A 25349-nucleotide genomic window follows, 5' to 3' on the forward strand; every position below is an offset into this window, starting at 1 on the left:
TAATGACTGCTTTTCATAACCTGCCAGCCAATCACAAAGTTGCATTCTATTTGACCATTTAGTGACTAATGATGTACCTTTACACTGTAGAACCTGAATGATCCAGAGACTGGAAGCGATATGGAGAATGTGATTAAGAAGGTCACTGCAACACTGACAAAATGTGGAAAAAATGTTTGCAACATTTTCATGTAAGCAAATACCTCTATTAGTAGGGGATCTAAGCCGAGAAATCGTTACGCGCTGGATAGAAGCATATAATTCGGTACACGTGTTCCTTGACTGATTTGAAGACATCCTAGAAGGGGTGCCCCTTGAAAAAAAATGTCTACCATGTCATATACAATATGTCATGTTGGTAACGCATTACATTGTTATTACATGATATTATACTTAGCTGACAATGTTAATATAGTCCTCAGAAGAGATGAAGCAAGGGTAGCCTGCTAGACCAGATTGATAAAACTACAAAATGTACATAGTGTGAAAGTATGGGTGAGTCTGTGCTTACGTGCTTGACAGCATGTAACATTGTGAACGATTTGAGAAGATTCTTGGTCTGAATTAAAATGAGCATTGCCAACACTAAAACTATGGTGAGAATAGACTGCTGCTAATGCTCGATTTGAATGGGATAGTGTCAGTGCAAGATGCCCTAGGTAGCAGGTTCTCCATCCTCTAATTTCCATAACAGATATACATATTTTATTTGTATGAGAGAGGGTAAAGGACAGGACCTTTCCATATGTATGAAGAACCCTATATTTTTACAAGTGCATATTGTGAGAGCATTTCAGTCATCTTTAGAATGGCATTACAGATTACTCAATATAGGCCTACATGTAGGCCACAGTATGGCTTCAGTTCAAATTAAATGGGAATGATTTCTTAGTGTATGTTGAGTAAGAAGACAGAGATACAAAAAAATGTTTATTTGCAAGTCCTCACCTAGTACTTGTGTCAAAAGTTGTATTAGTTAGCTCAGTAATCATTGAGTACTTAAACTGCTATCAAAACTGACAGCTGATGGACAACATGTACTGTAGGTCTTTTGCCACCCTTACCCATAGGAGAAATATCTATATAAAACAACACTTCTCATATGGTATATACTATGAAAGTAAATCATTACCTGGACTCATTTTCTTGATATGCAAGGCACATAAATAGTCTGGGCGGAAGAATAGTCGATCATACCCCGCCCCCCCAAACCAAATGCCACAAGACTTTTTTTAACCTTCAAGATTTTGAGTGGTAACAGTAACATAACTCATTCCCACTACACCTTTTTGCATAATTACCTCCGCCAGGAGGTTATGTGATCGCCTGGGTTTGTGTGTGTGTTCGTTATTGTATGTTCGCACTGCTATTTCACAGCCTGCCACAAGGTGGCCGGATGAGCACTGAGCACACGGATTGCCGTGAAAAGGGGGGGGGCGGGGTCCACTCTATAGTGTTATGTTCCACCTCTGACTGAGCACGAGCGAATATTCCACACAGGTCTTAATAATAATTAGGCCTACCTCTGTCAAGGAGGTTATGTTTTTGATAATGCTGTCGAATTACTTGCATTTGGCAAAAGTTCACAATGCTGTTGCGAGATGGACAATGACCCCGCAGAACGTTTAGGTTCGCAATGCTGTTCGCTTTTTTTCATGGGGCTCTAAAGACATTACTAAGAGTAAGGCCCTATTTTTACAATAGGCATAGGCCTAACCTTCATTACCTCCGCCAGGAGGTTATGTGATCGCCTGAGTTTGTGTGTGTTCTGTGTTTGTTGTCTGTGTTTGTTAGTTTGCTTCTATTCCACTGCCTGCCAAGGTGCGCACGGTGAGCACTGAGCAGAAGCGTGCCTGTGCCTGTCTCAGCAAGGAACAGGGAGAGACTCTCTCCTTCACCGCCAGCTCCAACACCAAGTGCATTTCACCTAAAAAAGTTGTTCATCTGCATGCAGCCTTCATCCGCAGGCAGTAATCAGTCCTGTCAAATGAATTAAAACCGCTACCAAAAATATTCAATTTGTTATGTGTGGCCTAGGCTATGTTATCATTGCTGGTGCGAGAAGGACAGTGACCACCCCCGCAGATCGTTTAGGTTCACAATGCTGTCGAATTAATTACGTTGTCAAAAAATATGGAATATGTGATCGTGTAAGTTCACAATGTTGTTGTGGACTGTGACTTAGGTTCACAATCCAGTCGAATTAATTAAGCTACCGTTGCCAAAACAATGTATGACTCTATAGGCCTACGTTCACAATGCTGGTAAAATTAATTACATCCCCTTCGCTACATTTAAAGATAACCCCAAGTTGTTTGCGAGATGGACAGGGATAAGAAAGCCCGACAGCATGCATAATGGTCCAGCACCGGCATATATTCCACACGGGTGAGCCTGCGCCATTCTAAACAGTAAGGAACAGGGTGGGACTGTCTCCTTTGACGCCAGCTCCCACACCAGTGCTATCAACCTAAAAAGTTGCTTATCAGCAGGCAGCCTAGCCCTAGGCTACACCCTCATTGAAGTTAACAAACAATGTAAAATTAATTAGGCTACCGCTGCCTAAAATATGTGTGAAGTGGAAGTGAATTGTTGCGAGATGGACAGTGACCACCGCAGATCATTTTGGCTGACAATGTCGCATTAATTGGGTAGGCCTACCATCGCCAAAAATATGGCATTTGTGGCTGTGTAAGTTCACAATGCTGGTCAAACACCCCCTTCACTAAATTTAAAATCAAGCCCAGTTGCGAGATAGAAACGGTGAATAGCGATTTGAGGAATGCGGGGAAGCAAATGCTGTTTCAACCGACAGCGCCAAGACCAACCAGTGGCCCATGATAATGATGCATAGGCCTACCATCGTAGGCAAAAAAAGGCCTTATCTGTAGTTGTTTCAGTTTTGTTGGTCAAAATCATTACATTCCCTTCATTAATTAGGCTACAGTTCTATCAGCGCGTGATCACAAGCTTTCAAAGCAGGTAGATTTTGCAAATGACTGAACTGACATGAATGTGTCATTTTGAAAGTTCTGACAGGAATATAGTCGTTCATATTGGCAAAGTGATTATTTTTGTCCATTATCTAATCATGCCATGCCCTGGCGGAGGTATGTGATCTAGGAGCACTTTTCTAGTATTGTACATGTCCTCAGAATGCTCTACATCAGTGGTTCTCAAACCTTTTGTGTGAAGTACCCCCTGAGAAAATATTGAGCTCTCAGAGTACCACCTTGACAACCAACTTAGAATATCGCAGTAAAGGCCTTCCATATTCACTTTTGCCAGTCAGTACAGGAGAGGTTGCAGTACAGTACAGTAGCATACAGTACGGTGCAGTATAGTACAGTACAGTACAGTAGCATACAGTTAGGCGCAGTCATGTGTCAGCGGTTAGGGCGTCAGACTTGCATCCCAGAGGTTGCCGGTTCGACTCCCGACCCGCCAGGTTGGTGGGGGGAGTAATCAACCAGTGCTCTCCCCCATCCTCCTCCATGACTGAGGTACCCTGAGCATGGTACCGTCCCACCGCACTGCTCCCCATGGGGCGCCACTGAGGGCTGCCCCCTTGCACGGATGAGGCATAAATGCAATTTCGTTGTGTGCAGTGTGCAGTGTTCACTTGTGTGCTGTGGAGTGCTGTGTCACAATGACAATGGGAGTTGGAGTTTCCCAATGGGCTTTCACTTTCACTTTCACTTTACAGTACGGTGCAGTACAGTACAGTAGCATACAGTACGGTGCAGTACAGTAAAGTAAAGTACAGTACAGTACAGTAGCATAAAGTACGGTGGAGTCTAGTTAAGTACAGTACAGTAGCATACAGTACAGTGCAGTCTAGTACAGTACAGTACAGTACAGTACAATACAGTACAGTACAGTAGCATACTGCACGGTGCAGTAGAGTAGAGTACGGTATATCACATTACAGTACAGTACAGTACAGTACAGTATAGTAGAGTACAGTACAGTGCAATACAGTAGAGTACAGTATAGTCTTATAGACGTTAGCCCTCCAAAGCCAATAGGATTTCCACATGCTGTTGTTTTAAGTTTTTGAAAGACTATTTTAGTAGCCTATGTGAGAGAGGGAAGGCAGGCAGACATGTTTTAAACAAAGGACCACACCCACAAATAAAAAATAACGAGCAAACAATAAATTAAGTGGTTAGGTAGCCAACATGTCATCTAGATTAAAGCCAAAAGTAGATGGAAAAACAGACATGTTACCATTTTGCTCTTTTAAAACAAAGTATCTGTCAATATACTGTATGTATGATGTATTGCATGTTGATTATTCATAATTTCCTAAACATAAATGCCCTTATCACTCCATTGTACACTTAGGACTGCGATATACATATCTGAACATTAATCAGCATACATTTGTCATTTGACAGCTGTCACTGACACTTTATATGTACATGTATTATTGACTTGATTGATATGAATATATTTCAGTTGGACTCCTAGGCTTAAATCATTGAGGGAGTCCTAAGGAAGTAGTAGTAGTTTGTGTGTGTGCGCATGTGTAAGTGGGATTAGGAGAATTATTGTTTGCCATCTTTATCTGAAGAGCAGACTGAGTGTCTGAACCTGCTAATGCTAGCATGCTAACATTGGGACAGTTATGTGTGGCCCAGTTCAAGGGTTTATCTCTTCTCCCCTAAATTTTCTAACCACAATTTTCTTTTTGGATGTTATAGATATGACCCACTGCAAATTTTTAAAACTCTTAATGAATGTTGGTTCAATAGCTAAATGCCCAGAAATGAGCTCTCAATTGTAGAGTGATCTCATTCTGACCATGGTTTTTATGATTTTCCTGTTTTTGAATCTAAATAAGACATATATACATACCTGCAAACTTGTCACCTTTCGGCGAAATTCGCCGTTTTGATCTCAAAATAGGTCACTTACGTGAATCGTGTAGATCCGAAGAGTTTTTTTTTTGGGGGGGGGTAGGCAGACAGAGGAAGACTACAGACAGATAGACTGGATACGGTAGTACTAAAATAGAATCTGCTAGTCGTAGTTCTACAGACATTATGGTTGAGCGACATTCTATTGATATTTTACTGGCTGTCCTTCCCATTGGCCAGTAACGTGTGTCAGGGGAAACATTGACCAATCAGAGCGCTAATTCAGACGGCTCAACTGGCGGCAAAACTTTCCAAGGCACCGCTCCAGTCGGAGCAAACAGCTGATGAAACGGTGGTCGCGAAACACGTATCCCCCCTGTCATTATCTTCTACCTTGGTACTGTCGCTTTTCTTTTACAAATGACCGCTGTCTAAGTCACCGTTTCAAAGGTCAAGGTAAATGGGATTTGAGCAGGGTTTGGGAATTGTGATTTGTCTCATTAGCTAAACTTGAAAAATAAATAACCCAACGGCAGCAGTTCTGCGGTCCTAACATGGATGTTTGGCTTTATTTGAATTGAGGGCAATATCTCGATGAATGTTTTGATCATTTTGACCAAAACGGTATTGAATACTTCAGAGTGAGAAAGTGTGTTAGAATGACGGTAGGCAGGGCCAGACTGCGCTAAATTATTTGGCAGATTAGAAGAGAACTAAATTCGGTTCCCTATGTCAGATCATTTAACCGGGAACAGCGAGAGCCCACGTACACACTCGATGAAACCTTCAAACGTGAGAGGAATGCATTAGCAATAGCTATTTGTCATGCACCCGCCCCTCAATAGCTATTATATGAATCATTTTGCAACGTGTGCAATCATGATTTTAATGTTAGCCACCAAGGACATAGTCTAGGCCTACTATTATTAATCTAAATAGCCTACTAACCTAGATGGCATCTGTTATCTTTTTCTACAATCTAAATAAATAAATAAGTCTTCAAATAGTACAACACCATTTTATTGGGGAAATGCATTCGACTAGCCTATCATTCATTCATAAATTCACTAAAATTTGTTGGTACTATTTTATATAGCCTAAGTAGTTATATTATAGGCTACATTTCCCTATTATTTACCCTCTTTAGTCAAAAACAACAAATGCTTTAATTTCATAGTCAATTGCAGTGGGGCTCAAAGTTAAGACAACCCCAAGTGACCATGTGCTCCCTCCTTTTGGCTGGTAGGCTAAATAGGACAACTTCAATTTTGACAGGTGGTGAGTGCAGAGGCGCTTCTTGTCACTTGGTCAGATAGGCCGCCGCCTGGGGCCCCCAAACTAGATGGTGAATAACAGCTAAGACTTCAACAGTAGTTGTTGAATTTTCGCTTGGGGTCCCAGCTTAACCTAGAATTGCCTCTGGGTGAGTGTATGTTTGGCTTGTAAGACATATATTGGCTGGTGAGGAATAAAATAATTTCAGAAGTCTGATTTCTAATTGTGTAGTAAATAAAATAGTGTCTTTTGTTTTTTGGGGGGGGGGGGGGGCATTGGGGTTCGCCGCGATTAGTTTGTCACCTTTTTCAACCCTCCTGAGTTTGCAGGTATGTATATAACATTGTTTTTATGGTAAGTTTTGCACATATTTTCAAAGTTCAGTTTGTATACATCACACACAAATAGGTGGATTGGCCCATAACACCATTATGTCCAGGCAGTACAGCATTTTACTACTATTGGCTGGTTTTGGGCAGCCATCTTGGATTTACCCCATAAAAATGACCTTAATGACATTGAAATTTGGGGCACCCCTTCTGAAATGATGGAGAACACCCTAAGGAAGGTCTACACCGATTTTGGTGCTTCTATCCAGCGCGTAACGATTAGGCCCTTTTTGGACGCTAAGAGACCCAGCTATATTAGATTTTAAGCCGTTTGCACTTTTTCTTGTTAAGAACAAAGATGGAAAGAACTGATAAATTGTTGTTTTTTTTTCTCTTGCGATTTTGCAGGGTGAAGTGTGGATACTGTGACAAAGAATTTACAGAGGATGACACTGCTAAAGTAGAATGTGGACACATGTTTCATCTCTCATGCTTGAGGCGCCACGATGTGAAAAACTGCAGGACATGCAAGAAAGAGATAAACACTGACTACCAACCATGTGAAGTTGTGGACAAGTATGATGAATTACTAATGGTTTACACAGTTTACACAAAACATTCAGAATACATTTTCAACTAACTAAGCAAAGTAGTTCCGATCTGACAGGTTGTATGCACTGCAATGAAGAGCTGATAGTGCCAGCTTGTAATGTTTCATGAAATCATGTGTGATTTGCACATTTTCCTGGGGATGGAAACTACTGGAAAATGATGACTGGAAAATAGACATCCTCCTGCCTAGAGACGTGTAGAATGTGTCTTGTCCAATCAGACATCGCAAAATAGTCTGACCGGAACTAACTGTTGTATCATTTTTTCATTTAGAGAAACGTTCATGAACGTAAACCAGTTTAGGAGAAAGTGTCACTCCTTTTTTGTGGAGTTCATGTGGAACTTTGTTCCAACCAATGCACAGCTGACTGACAAAATTGTGGAAGAGCTTCTAAACTATGTTAGAGGCCCTGCAATAGAAGGTATGATTTAAAATATATGGATATGCCTTTTTACGTAAAAAGCATGAATTGTGAAATGAAAGTATAACACACATTAAACTGAAACCACTTGTTGCCTTCTACTGCCGGTCCCTAGTGCTGACAAATTGATAATTTTGAAACGTGTATTTGATCCACAGCAAAAACACAAGAGAATCTCGCACTGGAGGTATATCTCAAGCCTGACTCCATAACATACTCTCTTGTTCTGAAGATTTTACTGAGATGCGGGTAAAACTTTCACTTTTATAATTTCTCTTAATTTTTATACAGTCTCCTTTTTTTATAAGTTTAATGTTAAATTATGACTCGGAAATCAAATTATTGACAGAATGGAAGAGTCATCGCCTCAGCTGCAGAGGTTCATGGATGCTGCCCTGAGCTCCAATAAGGACAAGACTGAGGAGCTGTACTTGATGATAGTGCGCAGCCTAGAGGTCAGTCACTAATGCCATTAACTGCAAGCACATACTGTGTTGGTTTAGATATGACAATAAAAATGTTGGTTCCCTCTTCCCTTAAGGATCACATCCATTCATCAAACCAAGGATGTCTTATCCAGAAGGCACAGGAATGTCTCAGCACATGCAACTTCAGCCAATTTAACCCAGATGACGTCACTGCTGAGGATCTACATACGCTTGCAAAATTAAGATTTGCTGTGTCAGTAGCCTCTGATGTTATACACAGTGTAATCACGGAGGGTGAGTTTTCCCCACTTGCTGTTGCAAATCAGGTGATTTTCAAGCAAGAATTACTCAAGGATTTGCGTACATTTTAGTTGTAGCCTCTTACTGCAGATGGGCCCATCGACGGGCCTATTCACTCTTTGCTCTTTCCTATTTACTCAACTACATTATAATAACATTGCTATGATTTTACAGAGAACAGATTAAGTCAAGGTTTTGACATTGGTTACAATTTTGGGAATTGGTTGCTGACAGGAGATATTTGCGGTAGAGCATCTGGTGAAGTTTGGTTTCCATGCTAAGGGCGCGATCACACAGACCGCAGATTTCTGCCTAATATCTGCGATGCGCGTCCAGCCTATTAGTCAGAAGTGACCACACCGAGCGCGGATCCACTGCCCATTCGAATGCGGTGACAAGGCAACGTAACGGCTCAACAGTCACTCGCAACGTAGCCTAATAGATGGTGTTGTGCTGATATTAGACGCGTAATCCGCTCATTTTCATTGACAAACAATAGAAGACATCCGCCTCCTACTGTAAAATCCGCGTGTGATAGCGCCCTAAGGGTGGACCTCATTTGTGGGGTTTTGTCGTTTGTGGTTGTGCAGAGTCGTCAGCTGGAGTCGGAGACGGGCACCACGGAGGAGCACAGCCTGAACAGGGAGGCCCGCAAGTGGGCCACACGCGTCGCCAGGGAACGCAAGAGTATCACTCACTAGAAACAAGTACGATACACTGATACACACATACATTGAGAAGAAACATATATACTGTATACACACATGCACACACACACACACACACTCAAAACTGAACATTTAAATGTTGTTGTTGGTGTGTGTGTGTAAGTAAAAAACTGGATTACATCCAGAAACGCAGGGTAGTAATTCTAGGAATTCTCAGGGTCTTTTAGACATAGTGAGCTACTAAAAGGTTTTCCGAACTTCAGATTTTCTTTTGTTTTCTCCATCTTGACAAAGTTACCATGGCAACAATTTACAAGTCGGAGATCATTGTCAATGTTTTTCAACCACTGTGCCGTAGTACACTAGTGTGAGAGCTTGTCAGGTGTGCTGTGAGAAATGATCAAATTTCACCTATTTTGGTGTAAATATTTTTTTAAATGAATTATTATCTGCAAATAATATGCTACTGTCTAGCGCAGGGATTCTTAACCATTAGGGCTTTGGGTCACGGTCGCATCCTCGAGGGTCTCAGAAAACGTTCAGTTTCGCACCTTAAGTCATTTAGGGCCGTGGAACTACGTAACCTACAGTATATCACGAAAGTGAATACACCCCTCACAGTTTTGCAGATTTTTGAGTATATCTTTTCATAGGAAAGCATTACAGAAATTTCACTTTGACACAATGATTAGTGACCTTTTAACAACAAATTTAAATTTCTTGTTCACTCAGAAAAAAACAAAATACAGCCATTAATGTTTGAACATGTATTTACAAAAGTGAGTACACCCCAGATTAAATTCCGGTACAGAAGGGGCTGTGTTGGCTCGAATCGCCTCGATTTGAAACGAAATGAAAAGGGATGAAAAGGGAGGTCATCAGTGTGCGTTTCAACCTTTCTTTGCCTTGAACTTTTACATTTTGAGTCTGCATCTGGCTTAAATAGATTGGTGTGAGATTTGAATGCAATCCTATGGAGAATATCATGATCTGCTTCAGTAGTCACAGTGCATGATGATATGCATGTTTCTTTTAGGTGTATTTCAGATTGCCAATGTTGACAGCATTCATGCATCCCCAAACCATGTCATTCCCACTACCATGCTTGGCTATTGAGAGGATACACCTTTTTTGTAAAACTCACTTGTTTACCACCACACATGCTTGACACCATCTAAAGCCAATTTGTTTATCTTGGTCTCAAGAGAGATGAACAGACCAAAGATATGGATCACTGGAACCATGTCGTGTGATCTGAAGAGACCAAGATAAACAAATATACTTTAGATGGTGTCAAGCATGTGTGGTGGTAAACAAGTGAGTTTTACAGAAAAAGTGTATCCTATCAAAAGCCAAGCTTGGTAGTGGGACTGACATGGTTTGGGGATGCATGAATGCTGTCAACATTGGTAATCTGAAATACACCTAAAAGAAACATGCATGTCAACATGCACTGCGACTACTGAAGCAGATCATGATATTCTCCATAGGATAGCATTCAAATCTCACACCAATCTATTTAAGCCAGATGCAGACTCAAAATGTAAAAGTTCAATGCAAAGAAAGGTTGAAACGCACACTGATGACCTCCCTTTTCATTTCGCTTCATTTCGAGACGATTTGAGCAAACACAGCACCTTCTCTACCGGATTTTCATCTGGGGTGTACTCACTTTTGTGAGTACATGTTCAAACATTCATGGCTGTATTTTGTTTTCTTCTGAGTGAACAAGAAATTTAAGCGGTTAAATATGTTGTTAAAAGGTCACTAATCATTGTGTCCAAGTGAAATTTCTGCAATTCTTTCCTATGAAAAGATATACTCACAAATCTGCAAAAACTGTGAGGGGTGTATTCACTTTCGTGATATACTGTACATTATCAACAACATTGGAGACAGGGTGCACCTTTTTTTGCCCCAGTACAGTTCTGCTGCTTAACATGACCTCACTTTGCTGGGTTTTTTTTGGATCGTCTTTATTATTATTGAGAGATACATCAAGGACAAGACGGCAACACACTTTGCAGTAAGCCCACACGAATGGGGAATTATAAATTACCAACCGGTGTCAAGTGTTTGCCGATGTCTTCTGACTCTTATCACCCAGTGAGCAGACGCAACGTCTTCTGATTGGCTGAGCAGGTGTCCTTTATTCCCCGGTAGCAGGACACCTATGATGTCGTGCGGGCGTCCAAGTTGCGTCTTCTCTAACTTTCTGGCGAAGTGCCATTACTAGTTCTATCGCATCTGGTTGTCTAGTCAAGACCGCGTCGTTAGGTCTATCCCACCTGGTTGTCTAGTCAAGACCCCGTTACTAATTCTATCGCATCTGGTTGTCAAGTAAAAAACCCAGTCGTCAATTCTATCGCATTTGGTTGTCAAGTCACCAACATTCTGCGCGCGTCCTTACATGCCTCCGATAGAGGCGCGTCTCACTAGATTAGGAAGTGGTGCCCATGGCAACGTACCAAGCGCAGTGGTGAATCTACTTTCTCACGAAGCCTTAGATCAACATATTAATGAATTAATACTTAAACGCTGGTAACCGGGTGATAAGCGGAATAGCGGCCTTCGAGGTGTCCCGATATCAAGGGAAAATGGACTTGGCGAAGCGAACAGCCCTTCGGCTGCGCCGTCGGGCTGTTTAGAACGTTCCGCCTCGTCCATTATTTCCCTTGATATCGGGACACCTCTCACTTCTTAGTTACAAATAAGGGATTCAAACGTTACTCAAATCGTTCTAGTTACTGAAGAAAGATTTTTTGAAAGAAAAAAGTGTACCTTGGCTCAAAAAAGGTTGAAAAACACTGTTCTATGCAGACTTTCAAATATTCTGGTTAGAGATTGGCTTCTGAAAATAGTCAAACTCACTGACACTGAAGAAGTTTAACCCCGAAACGTCTGACGGGCAATAAACCACAAAACTTGGAGTTCTGTCCTGCTCTTTCTTTCATATATTCTTGAGGAATGAGCACCCGGTTGTTTACTTTGTTTGAGTTGAGCGTGTTATGCCCTGTGTACATCGGGAGCGACCAACGCGAATGAAGCGACGGAAGTCATTCATTCTCTATGGAGGGTTCGCGACCAGTGCTACCGGAGCGAATTCGCCAGGGGCGAAGCTTCTTGAGCGACCAGGTCGAATTTTGACGATTAAACTCAAGCTAATCTTAAGCGAATTCGCTATGACGCTGTTCGGCGAAAACCAATCGGAACGTTCATATCGAGGAATGTCCCAGGCTGTCAAGACAGAGCCGTTATGTGATTAGCTGAATCAAACATGTCAGTGCAGCGTCCAGAGCGAATAAAACGAATTCATGGCGAAACTTCTTCAACCACCCCAGCTACCCGGTCGCGTTGGTAGCGCTTGATGTACACGGGGCATTACACCACTGAGTTTCATTCTTCTGAAAATAGTACAATAGTAATATAAAGGTTCATAACACTGACTGCACTGTGATGGACAAATCGCCTGAAACATGCCAATAAAGCGCCTGAAACATGCCAATAAATGTTTGGGAGCATTCATCAGTCTTGCGAACCTTTATCATTTGGTGCAGCACCTTCACTACAAAGGTGTGCATTCTCTGTCTCATTAACTTTGTTAAGATTCTCTCTGACCCCCTCATTGCTGCTTGCAGCTATATTTCTGATCGTCATATTTATTGTTATCATTATTATTACACAGATGAAAAACTGTCTGAGGCAAACGGAATGCAGCAACTGCTTCAGAGCTTGGATAATTTCATAACAGAATTTAAGAATCCGTGGATACAGATTTACCTGCTGAGAAACCTGTACAAAACATATGGATTCAGCATTGTTCGTCACCTGTGTGAGAGATTTAAGTGGGTGTATCCTTATGGAAGTTTTACAGACCAGGTATTGTCAAAATATTCACAATTCAATTCTATTTATATCAGACACATATGCATGGTCCATATCAAGGTAAATAGCAGTATAAAATTACATAGCAAGAGAAGTTAAGAAAAGACAGTACTGTTTTCCTATAATATGGATGATATGGCAGAATTCAAGATGTATGTTTGTCATTAGGAAGCATCAGAGGAGCGAATTGATCCATTCATCATGTATGGGGACGTATATGAATGCTTAAGGCTTGCACTCCTGTCAATGGAAACATCAGAGAATATCTCAGAGGTACAGAGTTCTGCTATTTTGTTGGGTCCTTTTAATTTGGCATGGATTATCAAAAGTGTATTATATTGACATTTTTTATTTTATTTTATTGACTTTATTACCACTGTTTGAACTTATTACCATTACTTATTGAAATGCCTATGTCTGCTTTTTGTTTGCTTTGTTAGATGAAGGATGTTGACACAAGCTCTGTTTGCTTCCCTGTGTGCACGGCACTTGCACTTGTCAAACAGGACAGTGACATCTCTCTGGTAAGGTTTTATGTAGAATGCAATGTAGAGTTTATCTTTAATTCATCATATCAGTTTTCATGTTTTACCAGCCTTAGTCCACCTATACAGTCCTTCCTGTGACACTAAACAAAGTTTCAAAGTCAGTCTGGGAAAATCGCTTCCATTTCAGTTGTCTGAAAAAAGATAGCCAATGAAAACTATAGGATACTACATATTTGTAACCACGGTTCTCTGTGGGAGACAGTATTGGGCAGTTTAAAACAGAAACTAGTTATAGTTACTTGTTACTTCTCCTAAAAAATAACTGTGTTGCTAAAAAAAAAAGTAGATGGTTACCAGGAAACGCAACTATTGTGTTACATGTTTTGCTAACAAATGTCGGGACTTTGAATTTGAATATGTAATACTTAACAGAATATTCAGCCTTGGTCTGTGATCACAGACTGTATATGGAAACGTATAGTCAAACAGAATTTGGGTCGGAGTGCCTCAGATGCTTCCTAAAATGATATCAGGATTGTCATATCTGAGCCACCATGACTGACTGATTGACATGAGAGTGAGAAATTACATTGAAACTAAATGGGCACTGCTTGTTAGCAATAAATTGGTCATAATTGGTCACAGCTCCCCGGGCGCCGCTCAGCAGGCAGCCCACTGCTACGGACTAGTGTGTGTACTTCAATGTGACTCACTAGTCCAAATGGGATAAATGCAGAGAAAGAATTTCCCCTAGGGGACCAAAATTGGCTCCAATCCAAATCCAAATTGGCTCCAATTGGCTAATTGGCTATAATTCTGCAGTTGATTAGGGGGAAGAGAATCATATCTTATCTCTAAATCACATCTCTAAAAACTAAAGGTGCTGAGCCCTTTTTTCCCTGGTCTTTCAGCAGATGTCCAAGCTCACAGCAAAACTCTTGATTTTGGGTGACAGCCCCTCTCAGGCTGCCATGGCACAACCAGCGTAATAATCTGAAGCTTTACAACTTCTTCACTAACGTGCAGTAACGGCGTGTTGGTAAATTTAAAAGTCATTAAATTAACGATTTTAAAAGATAGATTAGATTACCTGTTACTGGAAAAAGTAACAACGTTGATAAATGTGTTTATTTTAATGCTGTTATTCACACTACTGGAGGGAGATGAGCAGCAGGAGGAGGAGGATGGAGAAAAAGGTAGAAGACAGGCCAAATACCTGTTGCAAACCTGTGTGTGTCTGTGTGTGTGTGTGTGTTCTAGCTGGAGAAGATGACAGAAGGACGCTGTACAGATGCCCAATGTGGAAACCTTGGCTCTATTTGCCAAAAAATGACTGAGTCTCCCCTGGCTGAAATGAGCCCCAGTCTGGCTGAGATTGTGTTCCACACAGCGTTGGTGGTGCAGCAGTCTTCAGCTCCTGAGGTCAGACTCCTGAGAACCCTGTGCTTCAGTCCTGGAAAAGCTAAGGTAGAATTTCAATTTACTAACCCATTGGCTGATAGTGTAATGATGGACTGTAAGACTCCCAAAAGCGTGTATAATTTGAAATTTGATTACTCCCTCTATTGATTTTAGGACTTCTTTTTGCCAACAATGTCAAGTTCAGTGTATGAGGTGAAGAACTGGGTTAAGAGTACAGGTGAAACAGTTTGGGGTAAGTACCCTGCCAGCTTTCAGCAGTTACTGGTAACCCGTAAAATGTATTTGCTTTTCTGTACTTTTTTGAAAAATTGATTAATTTATGTAATTTATCTCAACAGAGTGCGGTGAGTGTGGTGAGCCTGTTATAATTGGGGATGTAAGTTTCACATTCATTCTCATCATAACAATATTTATTTTAGGTAATTTCATGTGACATCAGGCACCGTGTCCCAGATGCCACATATTTCAATGAAATATGCAGCACACTCTTTTATCAATGTTATACAATAGGAGCACACTAGACCATTTTTTTGTATTTATTTACAGTGTGGAAGGCCATGGGTAAAACAAAAGTGCATTCGGTGCAACCAAGATGTTGGTGGGGAGATGCACGTTGCAGTGGAGGGCTTTAATAAAATTGAGTAAGTATTTTTTATTACAAATATTTTTTACGCGGGTCTCAAAATGGAAACCTGTTGGCCTTATCTTTGACATTGATTTCTTTTAGTGACAATCTTTGTTTCACACCACACCTATACAATTTAGACATTTTTACAATTCCCCCTTGATTGCAAGGACATTCAAAGACAACTGTAGACTACAAAAACAAGTTTCAAAATTCCATTTTATTAATAATGCTTTAAAAGTAGTCATATATTAAAGGTAGCATAGGGTGTGATATCATAGAATTTGGAGTATTACAAGTATTGTGATTTTGCTCCCTCCATGTCCGCCAGTGTTGAAGTGTTTTTGTGTAGCCACAATAATTTCAGTATGCTAATCTGGATTTCAATATTAATTTCAAAAAGGCATTATTTCATGATTTCTTCATGATATAAACTAGTGTACCAGAGGGCAACTGAAAACATTAGAAATTGTTTTTCTCATGCTTGCACATCAGTAAAATAGCCTTAGTTACACTTGACGCTGGTGTTATGCGCATGACATAAGAGTGTCATAACAGTGTAATAACTGTCATGACTACCATAACTGAATGTCCTTTACTGACAAAGACAGCCATAACAATGTCATCTTTTCATGACCATAAAATGACTCGTTCATGACTGTGATGACATTGACATAAGGCATGACTGTGTTATGACAATGTTATGACACTGTTATGTTATACGTATGACGCCGGTGTCCAGGAAAATGTTACCTGTAATGTTTGCACTGCAGTTACATCACAGGTTGTGAACTCATAGCTTTCAAAAATACCATTCCTTAGAGGGATTCAAATTTGTGATTTCACCATATTGAACTGTATTCCATATTGTCATGGTACCTTTTTTCGAATGAGGATTCTCTTTGTATTTTCATTGTTAAATAAACTTACTTGGGCCGTCCATCACATTTATCCCCAGCCTCTTATGCAAGACCGTGACCATCGGATAGGTGTGTGCTATGGGTCATTATCATGTTTTATTATGCGACGTCATCGGTCGAATGCTCCATTCATTTCAACGGGGCTCCCCAACGTTCGCACGTCTGTTATTTTTCGATAACGGACGGGTTGGTCTATAACAGACCGCTGTCAATGGCAACAAGACTTTTCACTGCTAAAGCGACTTTTCAACAAGACTCTAATCAGCTGCTGTGATAGACAACACCTGTTGTCCTGGCTACCTAGCTGTTGCCTAGCGGTGTTCCACAACGGCACTGTTTTGTTTTGCGCTAATAGACTTAACATTAAATAGGCCTAAAGAAATGTCCCCACCATGTGTGAATCATTTAAGTATATCCATATAATAAGCGGGTTAACTTTCGACGAGTCGGTCGCTTTGTGGAATAGCAGCACTTCAGAGAGAACAAGACCCCTCCGCTCCGCGTCGGGGTCTAAATATTCTCTCTGTCGTGCTGCTATTCCACGGTAGCGACCTTCTCGCCGAACGTTAACCCTTACATAATTCTGCTGCAGCCCAGTTTGTGGTGGGAAAGGGTTATGCTTCAGTCAGTATGTCACAGTACATGTTGACATTCATGTTTCTTTTGGTGAACTGTAACTCCCCAATGCCATGCAGAAAATCCTGTTATCCTTATTGCTTCAGCTGCATTGAGAGTGTGGGAGCTGAAGGAATAAGAAAATCAACACAAATGGTCTAAATAACACATACGATACAATGTTCTCAAAACTCAAAAAATGCAAATAAAAAAAGATGCTATTCACTTGAAAACAACATAAAAGTAATGTTTACATTCAGGAAGAGTTCAGAAATCAATATTTGGTGGAATAACCCTAGATTTTAATAACGGCTTTCATGCATCTTTGCTCCACCACTCTTTAACATTGTTCTTGGATAACTCAATTTCCTTCCCGGTGCAAAAAGTCAAGTTTCTGACTTTTATTTCATGGCTTGCGACCATCCCTCTTCCTCTTGATCACATTTCAGAAGTTCTCAATAGCACTCAGACCTGGAGATTGGGCTAGCCCGTTAATCTGAAGGACTATTTTTGAGGGACTTTTTAAAGTTTTGCACGTCTACTTAAACGGTTCCTGTGCCCGCATACAAACTTGAAAGGTGACATTTGTGAAATTTGAAAGGTGACATTTCAAATGATATGTATTGTTATTGTTCACCACCTGGATTATAAACAATTGCAGAATGAAGATCAAAGTGAAGTTCAAGTTCATCCGGTTCGGTACAGGGTCGCCTTACAGTTCAGAATCTAGCCATGTCAGGGTCTTGATCTTGTGGTCCTCCATCCTCACAGTCATCGACAAAGCTGCGTGGCTTGTAACATTGTCCTGCTGAAAAAGACAATCCTCAAGGGCCGTACACACACATCGCTGCTAGTTACTCGCTCAGCGGATGAAGTCAATAGAATGTCTACGTGTTCCAGCGAGTCTCGCTGGCGAGTAGGCGAGGAGAGTACAAGCGATGCGATGTGGGCGGGTTCCGAGATAAACTTATTTTATCTTCGAGCGACGCGAGTTAAGCGAGTAACCAATTGGAATGCAGGATACAGATTATTGACAGGGGACGTTACACCTGTGGTGTTCTGACCACCCAACTCCTGCACGCCATCACACTTTGAAGTGAGGAAAATACATCCAATACAGTGTACACCATCAAAGGCTCATATGCATGGTTGTGCACAGCACACGATCAACGTTAAACAGCGTAGGCCTACATTTTGTTTCGTACGGACGTTATTGGCGCTGACAGCGGGAACCATGACAACCAGTAAACAAAATCACCCAGAGCGAGTGGCAAGTAGGCGAGTGAGCAAGTAGCGAGTAAATAGCAGCGACGTGTGTGTACGGCCCTTCAGAGTTGGGTGATACTGACAGAGTAGAGGGAAGCAAGATCACTTTGTACATGGCTTGAGCGCCGTGTTGTTCGCAAAGATGAAACTGACCGATTTCAGCCTTGCTGAAGCACCCTCAGATCATCACCTATTATCTGCCTTATTTCACAGCAGGTGCAAGACACTGCAGTTCGTAGACCTCTTCAGGCCTCTGGCCAACCACTGGATGACCACGTGTTGAATTAGATGTGAGATTTGGCCAAGGATTCGTGGTGATCTAAGGGTGCTTCAGCAAGGCTTGAATTGGGTAGATTAGGGGGGGCACACGGACACAGAACATGTAGGACGTGTGCTTTAGTGCTCCGAGGCTAAGTGACCTATTTCTAATTTATTCTGGCAGAATATTCGACTGCACACCAATAGTTCTTAACCAGTAACACACATTAAGTGGATATTTCGCTCAAAAATGGCTTCTGGACGAGGGACAGAATCGGGAAAACCCATAAAGAACCCTCCACAAGCCGGCGACCCAGATGCTAGCTCGCTACAGGAGATGATGAATGCTATCCGGGACGACATATGAAGAGTTCAGATGCAAAACCCCCTAAGTGCCGTTTCAGAAAATAATCTTAATTAATTTTTATTTAATAGAAAGCTATCAAAATTGCATATTTTTTTCATTTTATTTATGAAATATAACTATATATATGTATTATCAAGTACATGCATGTAAACCAAACCAACAACGGGGTTCTCTAAAAATATAGAAGTGCAGGTCTTCAGAAATGGAGTTAGGGGGTTTTGCATCTGAACTCTTCATATGTGGTGAAATCAACACGCTCTCCACTGAACTGAGATCTGAGATTGCAACAGTAAGAGCTGAGCTTAGAAGTGTGATTGCACCACTGCAACAAAAAGTGGACACACATGACAGCACCATTAAAGAGCTTGAGTGTGCTGCATCTGACCAGGGTGATCGCTTGAGCGAATTGGAGAATCTCGTGCAGACTCTGAATGCGCAAGTGACTCAATTGAATGCTAAGTGTGAAGATCTAGAGGGGCGTTCGAGAAGGAATAATATTCGACTTGTTGGAGTACCGAAAGGTGTCGAGGGCTCCAATCCGACCAAATTCATCTCCGGACTCATACAGGATACTCTGAGACTGGACCACAAACCCGTCGTGGACAGAGGGCACCGCAGCTTACTCGAGAAGCCCAAGAAGGATGAACCTCCCAGACCGTTCATCATTCGCCTACACTACCATCAAGATCGAGACCGGATTCTACGCAGAGCCGAAGAGCTCTCCACAGTCTTTTACCAAGAAGGGAAGGTGGTGTTTTTCCCTGACTACACTTCTGCTGTGGCCAAGAGATGCGTGAAGTTCGGGGAAGCAAAACTCCTCCTTCGCCCAATCAAAGGAGTAAAATTCAGGCTGGTGTTTCCAGCTTTGCTTAAGATTACGCTGTCTGACGGAACATTGCACAAATTTGAAGACCCCTCCTCCGAGGTGGAGTTCATCCAGGGCATTCCATGCCTCTGACTGCCCCACAGGGACAATTCTGCTGGTGGTGAGGAAATGAGAGAGTAAATTGATATGCTTTACTCTCGTCAAAATACACAACAGGTCAACTTGTCTGGTTAAGTTAGTTATCTAACTGATTTATGACAATTCAACCAATATTTTGAAATGTGGTCACGGTGTTTGCATTAGCCATTTGGCTACAATACTGATATAAGTGAAGTCACTAGCCTCTACGGCAAGTAGACGGCTCTGGAATGTGCACGAGGAGTGCTACTTCGGTTAGTTCGTCAGATTTAAAGGGGGCGCGCATCATGATCAGTAGACGCTTTAGCAAGGGAGGGGTGGGTTTTGCTTGTTTTTGTCTGTGTTTTGCTTTTTAATTTGACTTGTGTTTTTGTTTTCCTCATGCCTGCTTAAATGTGTTTCACTTGTTGTGGCACCTTACAGTAGCCTTAGTAGTATTAGTGCTTTATCATGCCATGACTTATGCACCAGTTCAATAGTAATGAGCTGAATTTTGTTAGTTGGAATTGCAGGGGACTAAATGCACCAATGAAGCGCAACAATCTTCAACAATCATCTTCGTAAGCTAGAAGCAAACATAGTTTATTTACAAGAAACGCATTTAAAAGTAGAGGACCATATTAGATTAAGAGAGAATTGGATAGGTCAAATATATCATTCAAAAATTCAGGCCAAGGCAAGGGGTACAGCCACTCTAATACACAAATCAATCCCTTTTATATGCTCTAACGTTTTAGCAGACCCAAATGGGAGATATGTTGTTGTTACTGGGAAAATTTACAATACTCCCCTCATCCTTGCAAATATTTATGGGCCTAATTAGGATGATCATCATTTCTTCAGAGCTTTCTCAAAGCTCACAGATATTGCCACACATTCTCTCATACTTGGAGGGGACTGGAACTGCTGGATAAATCTCTTGATCTTGAGCTTGAATAACTCTTGATCGATCCTCAACCAAGACACTCTCCTCATCCAAATTCGCACAATTAATTAAATCCATTATGGAGGAATTTAACCTATCCAATCCATGGCGTTTTATGCACCCAAATGGTAAACAATACTCATTTTTCTCTTCTGTCCACCAGACATTTCCACGTATTGACTACTTTTTAATACATAATAATTTATTGCCTTCTGTCAAATCTGTAACCTACAACCCCATAGTAATATCTGACCATGCACCAATTTCTTTAACAATAGCCATGCAAGGACTTAACTCTTCTCGCCCTCCTCGCTCCTCCACGCCTGTTATCTAGCAAAGACTAGATAGCGTCAATGCAAGGTGGAATGTGTCCGGGTCCTGACGGCTACCCGGTAGAGTTTTAGATGACATTTTTTCCAATGTTGGCCCCCCTCCTTGTTGACATGTACAATGAACCATTCGGAAATCATACCCTCCCATCTACTCTCAAGCATGCCACCATATCTTTGATTCTTAAAAAGAATAAAGACCCCCTGGACTGTGCCTCTTATAGGCCCATAAGTTTGTTGAATGTGGATCTAAAATTACTTTCTAAATTGTTGGCACTTCGCTTAGACCCTATACTGCCGACAGTCATATCCCCAGATCAAACAGGGTTTATCAGGCATAGGCATTCATTCTACAATCTAAGGCACCTCTATAACATTATATATAGTTAGGGCTGAGGACCGATCAGAATTTTTTGGTTTCGCTTCCAGTTCCAGAACCTACGTTTCAATGCCGTGTGCTGACGGTGTCATTTTCGGTTCCTAATTTATTAACACTGGGGATGACGAAATGTTTAAAAATCTTAACCGACCACCGAGCCTCATTATCCAGTTGAAGTTTCCGGGAATTTATTTTAAATTGAGAACTAGGCCTACAATCTAAATCCAACCCTATCCATTTCGTGGGTGTGCATCTTTGCATCGGAGCATCAGTTGATATAGTCGTGCAGTCGATGTTCATGGCAAACGCACAGACAATCGTGCGAATTCACCTGATTACAAACTGAACCAGCATGAAGTTTTGCATCAGCCCCAGACAACTTAAGCGGCAAAACAACAAGGAGAAACTCATATTTCATTTTTTACGCTGCACACGCTCCTTTTAAAACATGCCCTCTGTGGGGGGATTTTGGCCTCGCGCGCACTGTTAAAGCATGGTGTACTGTCTGACCTGTCACTGCTGTCCTGTTGACTGTCAGGATTTGGCCTGTTGAAACTTTTCCAATTTTTGGTTTAAAATCAGTGATCAGTGAACGTGATAATGTCACTATTTCAAATACTATTTGATTATGCTATCATATATTTTTGGATAGCAGCAACTGTGTAGATGAGGTAGGCCTAATGAGCAATATTAGATAACATTGGTAGCCCTTTCTATCGTAATTTGGAGATAACGTCCAGCATGTCCAAAATCTAGTTTCAGCACAATTTGCCGGCGAAAGGCTCCCAATTCCGCCCGTTTGATTTCAGGTCACGTCGGTATTTCCGTTACTGTTTATTATTCCTTCATGCTGTTTTGCTTATTTCATTCATTAAGTAGGCGGGCGGAATTGGGGGACGGGCGGAGGCGACTTGGATAGCTTGTTACGCACGCAGTGAAGCACTGGGCGCGCTCTGTTTCGAGTTCTTTGCATGGTCCGTAATTATAGGCTACCAAACGGAAAACAATATCCACATAGAGGAAATCAAGTCTTCAGTTTCAATAATCCACGTTACTGCGTTCCGTGGCGCAAATGTAGGCTATGCCTACCATAACACACAAAGAAAATCTCTCGCGGCAAAAAGTGACTGAGCTCATCTGATGCTTCTGATATGAGTTTCCGTTTTATTGACATGAAGTTTAAACTTTGCAATGATTTGCGGTGTAGGCCTAATCCAAAAAGTCAGAGAATGCGCGCACCCACCACTAAAGGGAAAAGGTCCCCAACCCTGTTTGATGATTCATGGTGGAGCGAACAGTGTTGCCGACTTTTACTTTCCTCATACCCCGATCACCATCTGCGTGAGAATGATGGAATGCTTCGTTTGCACACCTCTTGCTGTTTCTTGACACGCAGTGGCTGTGTCGAAGACGAAGTTTGAATTGTTTGCCGTCTACAAACGCTAGAAATAGGCTACTCTTCTCGGTAAGCCTACACAAATTAAAGATGGGCTGATGGTAGTCTCTCTCGTAACAGAGTATCCACAGATGATTTGACCACCTGTTTAAAAGGGGGTTGTAGCCTGCCAGCAGTCTCTGCAATGTGAATGTGATTACAATTAATGTTACCAGATTTTTTGCCAGAAGCGTCTGCCGTTCTGACTGCGTTAACGTTCTGGGGTTATAAATGCGAAATGATAACTGACGTGATGGACATCTAGGAACCGAAACGTGGAACCGATAGCCAAGGCACGTTTTGATGCCAAGTAGAACCTTAGCCTTTCATTCGGTTCCATTAAGGGACCGAATTTCGGTACCCAGTCCCATATATAGTCAACCCTCATCTACAACTACTGAAGCCCTGATCTCACTTGATGATTTAAAGGCCTTTGACAGGGTGGGGTGACCATACTTGTTTTATACTATGCAAAAATTCGGCCGTGGGCAAAACTTCATCGCCTGGGTCCAGTTGTTATACTCTGCACCAAAGGCCTATGTTAGGACTAATAACAACTTCTCTGTGTAGTGGGCGAGACCGTTACAGGAAGTAGTTCGACTACGCCACCCCCGGGGGTGGAGCCCCCGGAGGAAATGAATTAGGGGTAGTTACAGATACCCCGGACCAACACACAATGTACCCGCACAATAGATTACCAGGCAAACACAGGTTCGTGCACAATGGAGGCAGAGACAGTGGTGACAATTAATAATTCAAATCTTTATTATTCTTTGCGTTATAAAAATATATTTTTCTCACTCTTTGTAATAAAATATAAAAAGGTACTCACAATTCACAAAGTGCAGTGGGGTGGGTGTGCTGTCGCAATCACCCGCAGATAGATAAACACTTGCCCCAAAGTATGTTCACGTTAACAGTAAAGTGCAGGGGTGGGTGTGCTGCCACCACACCCGCGGATCTGTAAACACCTGCCCCAAAGTATGTTCCTTAATTCACAATAAACAACACACCTGGTAGGCCTAAGGCCTTAGAACCTACACTCAGGTTGTCAGACTTTGCCACTAGGGGCTGGCACGGCTGACACAATAGGGCGGATGGCACACCTCAGGATTAACAAAAGAAAAAAATAAAGAAATAGTTCACAACAAACAGAAATAATTCACGGCAAACAGAAACAAGAAGAAATCACAACAAACCATGCAAAATAAATCAAAATCCAATAAGCACATGCAGTTAAATTAGAAATTAGATAATTGAATGAAATAATAAAAAAAGGGAAATTAGGCACAGCAAACGAAAGAAAACGAAAATCAAAACATGAGGTAAACCAATCCCAGAGGCTCAGCTCAGTGCAGTCCCCTAGGTATCCCCACACTCACTAGTCACTACCTACACACACACTGTGGAATGGCTCACACACCAGCTCACACCGAGCCGAGCGCCCACACACACACACACACACACACACACACACACACACACTGAACCAAAGCGCGCCAACGCACACACACACACGAATGTCCAATTTCCCGAGGCCGGAGCAGCAGCCGAGATACGGGTTCCCGGCGTCCAGAGGCACCACACAACCGGGGCTAAAAGTCGCCGCTCGTGCACCTAAACGCGTGGTGTGTCTGACCACGGCCACACAGATACAACCCGAAGATGAGGGCGCACCGGTGCGCAATTCTCACAGTCGGAGTGCCAATACAGGGGTACACGGCCGAGGCGCCGGTAGCGACCACACGCGACGTGCAGGAGACGGGAAAAGCGCAAGGTAACCGTTGCATTGTCCACCGAAGTCCTTGCCAGTGGAGAAGCAAGAGATCACTCTAGCCAAGTAAGAGACGCCAAGTTGGAATCACAACGAGGACAAGAAATGGTCCACATCTCCTAGATCTGAACTGGACACCGCACTCCTCTCGACGACGAGGGGAGAAGCAACCACAGCATTCGCCGGTGGCGATGAAACGCGCAAAGGGGGACTTTGCGGGCTTACCGAATACTAGCCACTGGCAGTGTTTATGAAGAGACTTCCCATAAGCCTCTACGAGCGGCGTGGTGACGTGTGCCGCAGCGTCAGACTTTCCCTTAAAGGAGCAGCGCTCCACTACAATCTACCCCCCACATGTTTAATCGTCGGCCCGACGATGCAGGGACGCCTTCCCCCCCACTCCCAGATCCAAAATTCCATCAAAAGTTTGGAGTCGCCCCACCAGGCAGCCGATGGGGATTAGAGTGTTGTCCCGCGTTAGACCGGGAAGTCCGGCGTGGGGGCACCTCGCTGCTGCTAGTGCCACGACCGGGTAGCTGAGCGGCCGAACTGCTGGGGGAAGCCTGCGAAGTCCGACGCTGCCCTTCGTTTCCTCCTGAGGTGCCACCCTGGGGTGCATGGGGCTCTGCTGGGACACCCAAGCCAGCATCGCCCACCTGCTCCCCAAGAAGGATATCTTCTTCGCTCGATAGTTCCCCTGAGTCGACAGGGGTAGGTTCGCCTGGTCGGCCCGACCCCGGGGGGGTGTCGGGGGCCAGGGGGCCCACCACTCCTTTCAGCATGCTGCGGTGAACGTGCTTC

The 25349-nt window shown here is 42.4% G+C and overlaps 1 protein-coding gene across 4 annotated transcripts in view; it reads left to right on the forward strand.

Moving 5' to 3' along the window:
- LOC134454258 (E3 ubiquitin-protein ligase rnf213-alpha-like) overlaps positions 1–25349 on the forward strand; it is a 102661-nt gene that overhangs the window by 40542 nt on the left and 36770 nt on the right. For 3 of the 4 annotated variants that reach the window (XM_063205153.1, XM_063205154.1, XM_063205157.1), the window contains 14 exons: positions 91–191; positions 6875–7042; positions 7352–7500; positions 7659–7749; positions 7850–7955; positions 8042–8222; positions 8819–8935; positions 12582–12775; positions 12950–13054; positions 13222–13305; positions 14530–14736; positions 14845–14923; positions 15030–15067; positions 15238–15332. In XM_063205153.1, the coding sequence (XP_063061223.1) occupies positions 91–191; positions 6875–7042; positions 7352–7500; positions 7659–7749; positions 7850–7955; positions 8042–8222; positions 8819–8935; positions 12582–12775; positions 12950–13054; positions 13222–13305; positions 14530–14736; positions 14845–14923; positions 15030–15067; positions 15238–15332 (1715 nt within the window). The remainder of the gene's footprint in view (positions 1–90; positions 192–6874; positions 7043–7351; positions 7501–7658; positions 7750–7849; positions 7956–8041; positions 8223–8818; positions 8936–12581; positions 12776–12949; positions 13055–13221; positions 13306–14529; positions 14737–14844; positions 14924–15029; positions 15068–15237; positions 15333–25349) is intronic. The other variant, XM_063205156.1, reaches the window with a different exon arrangement.

This window comes from Engraulis encrasicolus, chromosome 8 (assembly GCF_034702125.1).
Source record: "Engraulis encrasicolus isolate BLACKSEA-1 chromosome 8, IST_EnEncr_1.0, whole genome shotgun sequence".
NCBI lineage: Eukaryota > Metazoa > Chordata > Actinopteri > Clupeiformes > Engraulidae > Engraulis > Engraulis encrasicolus.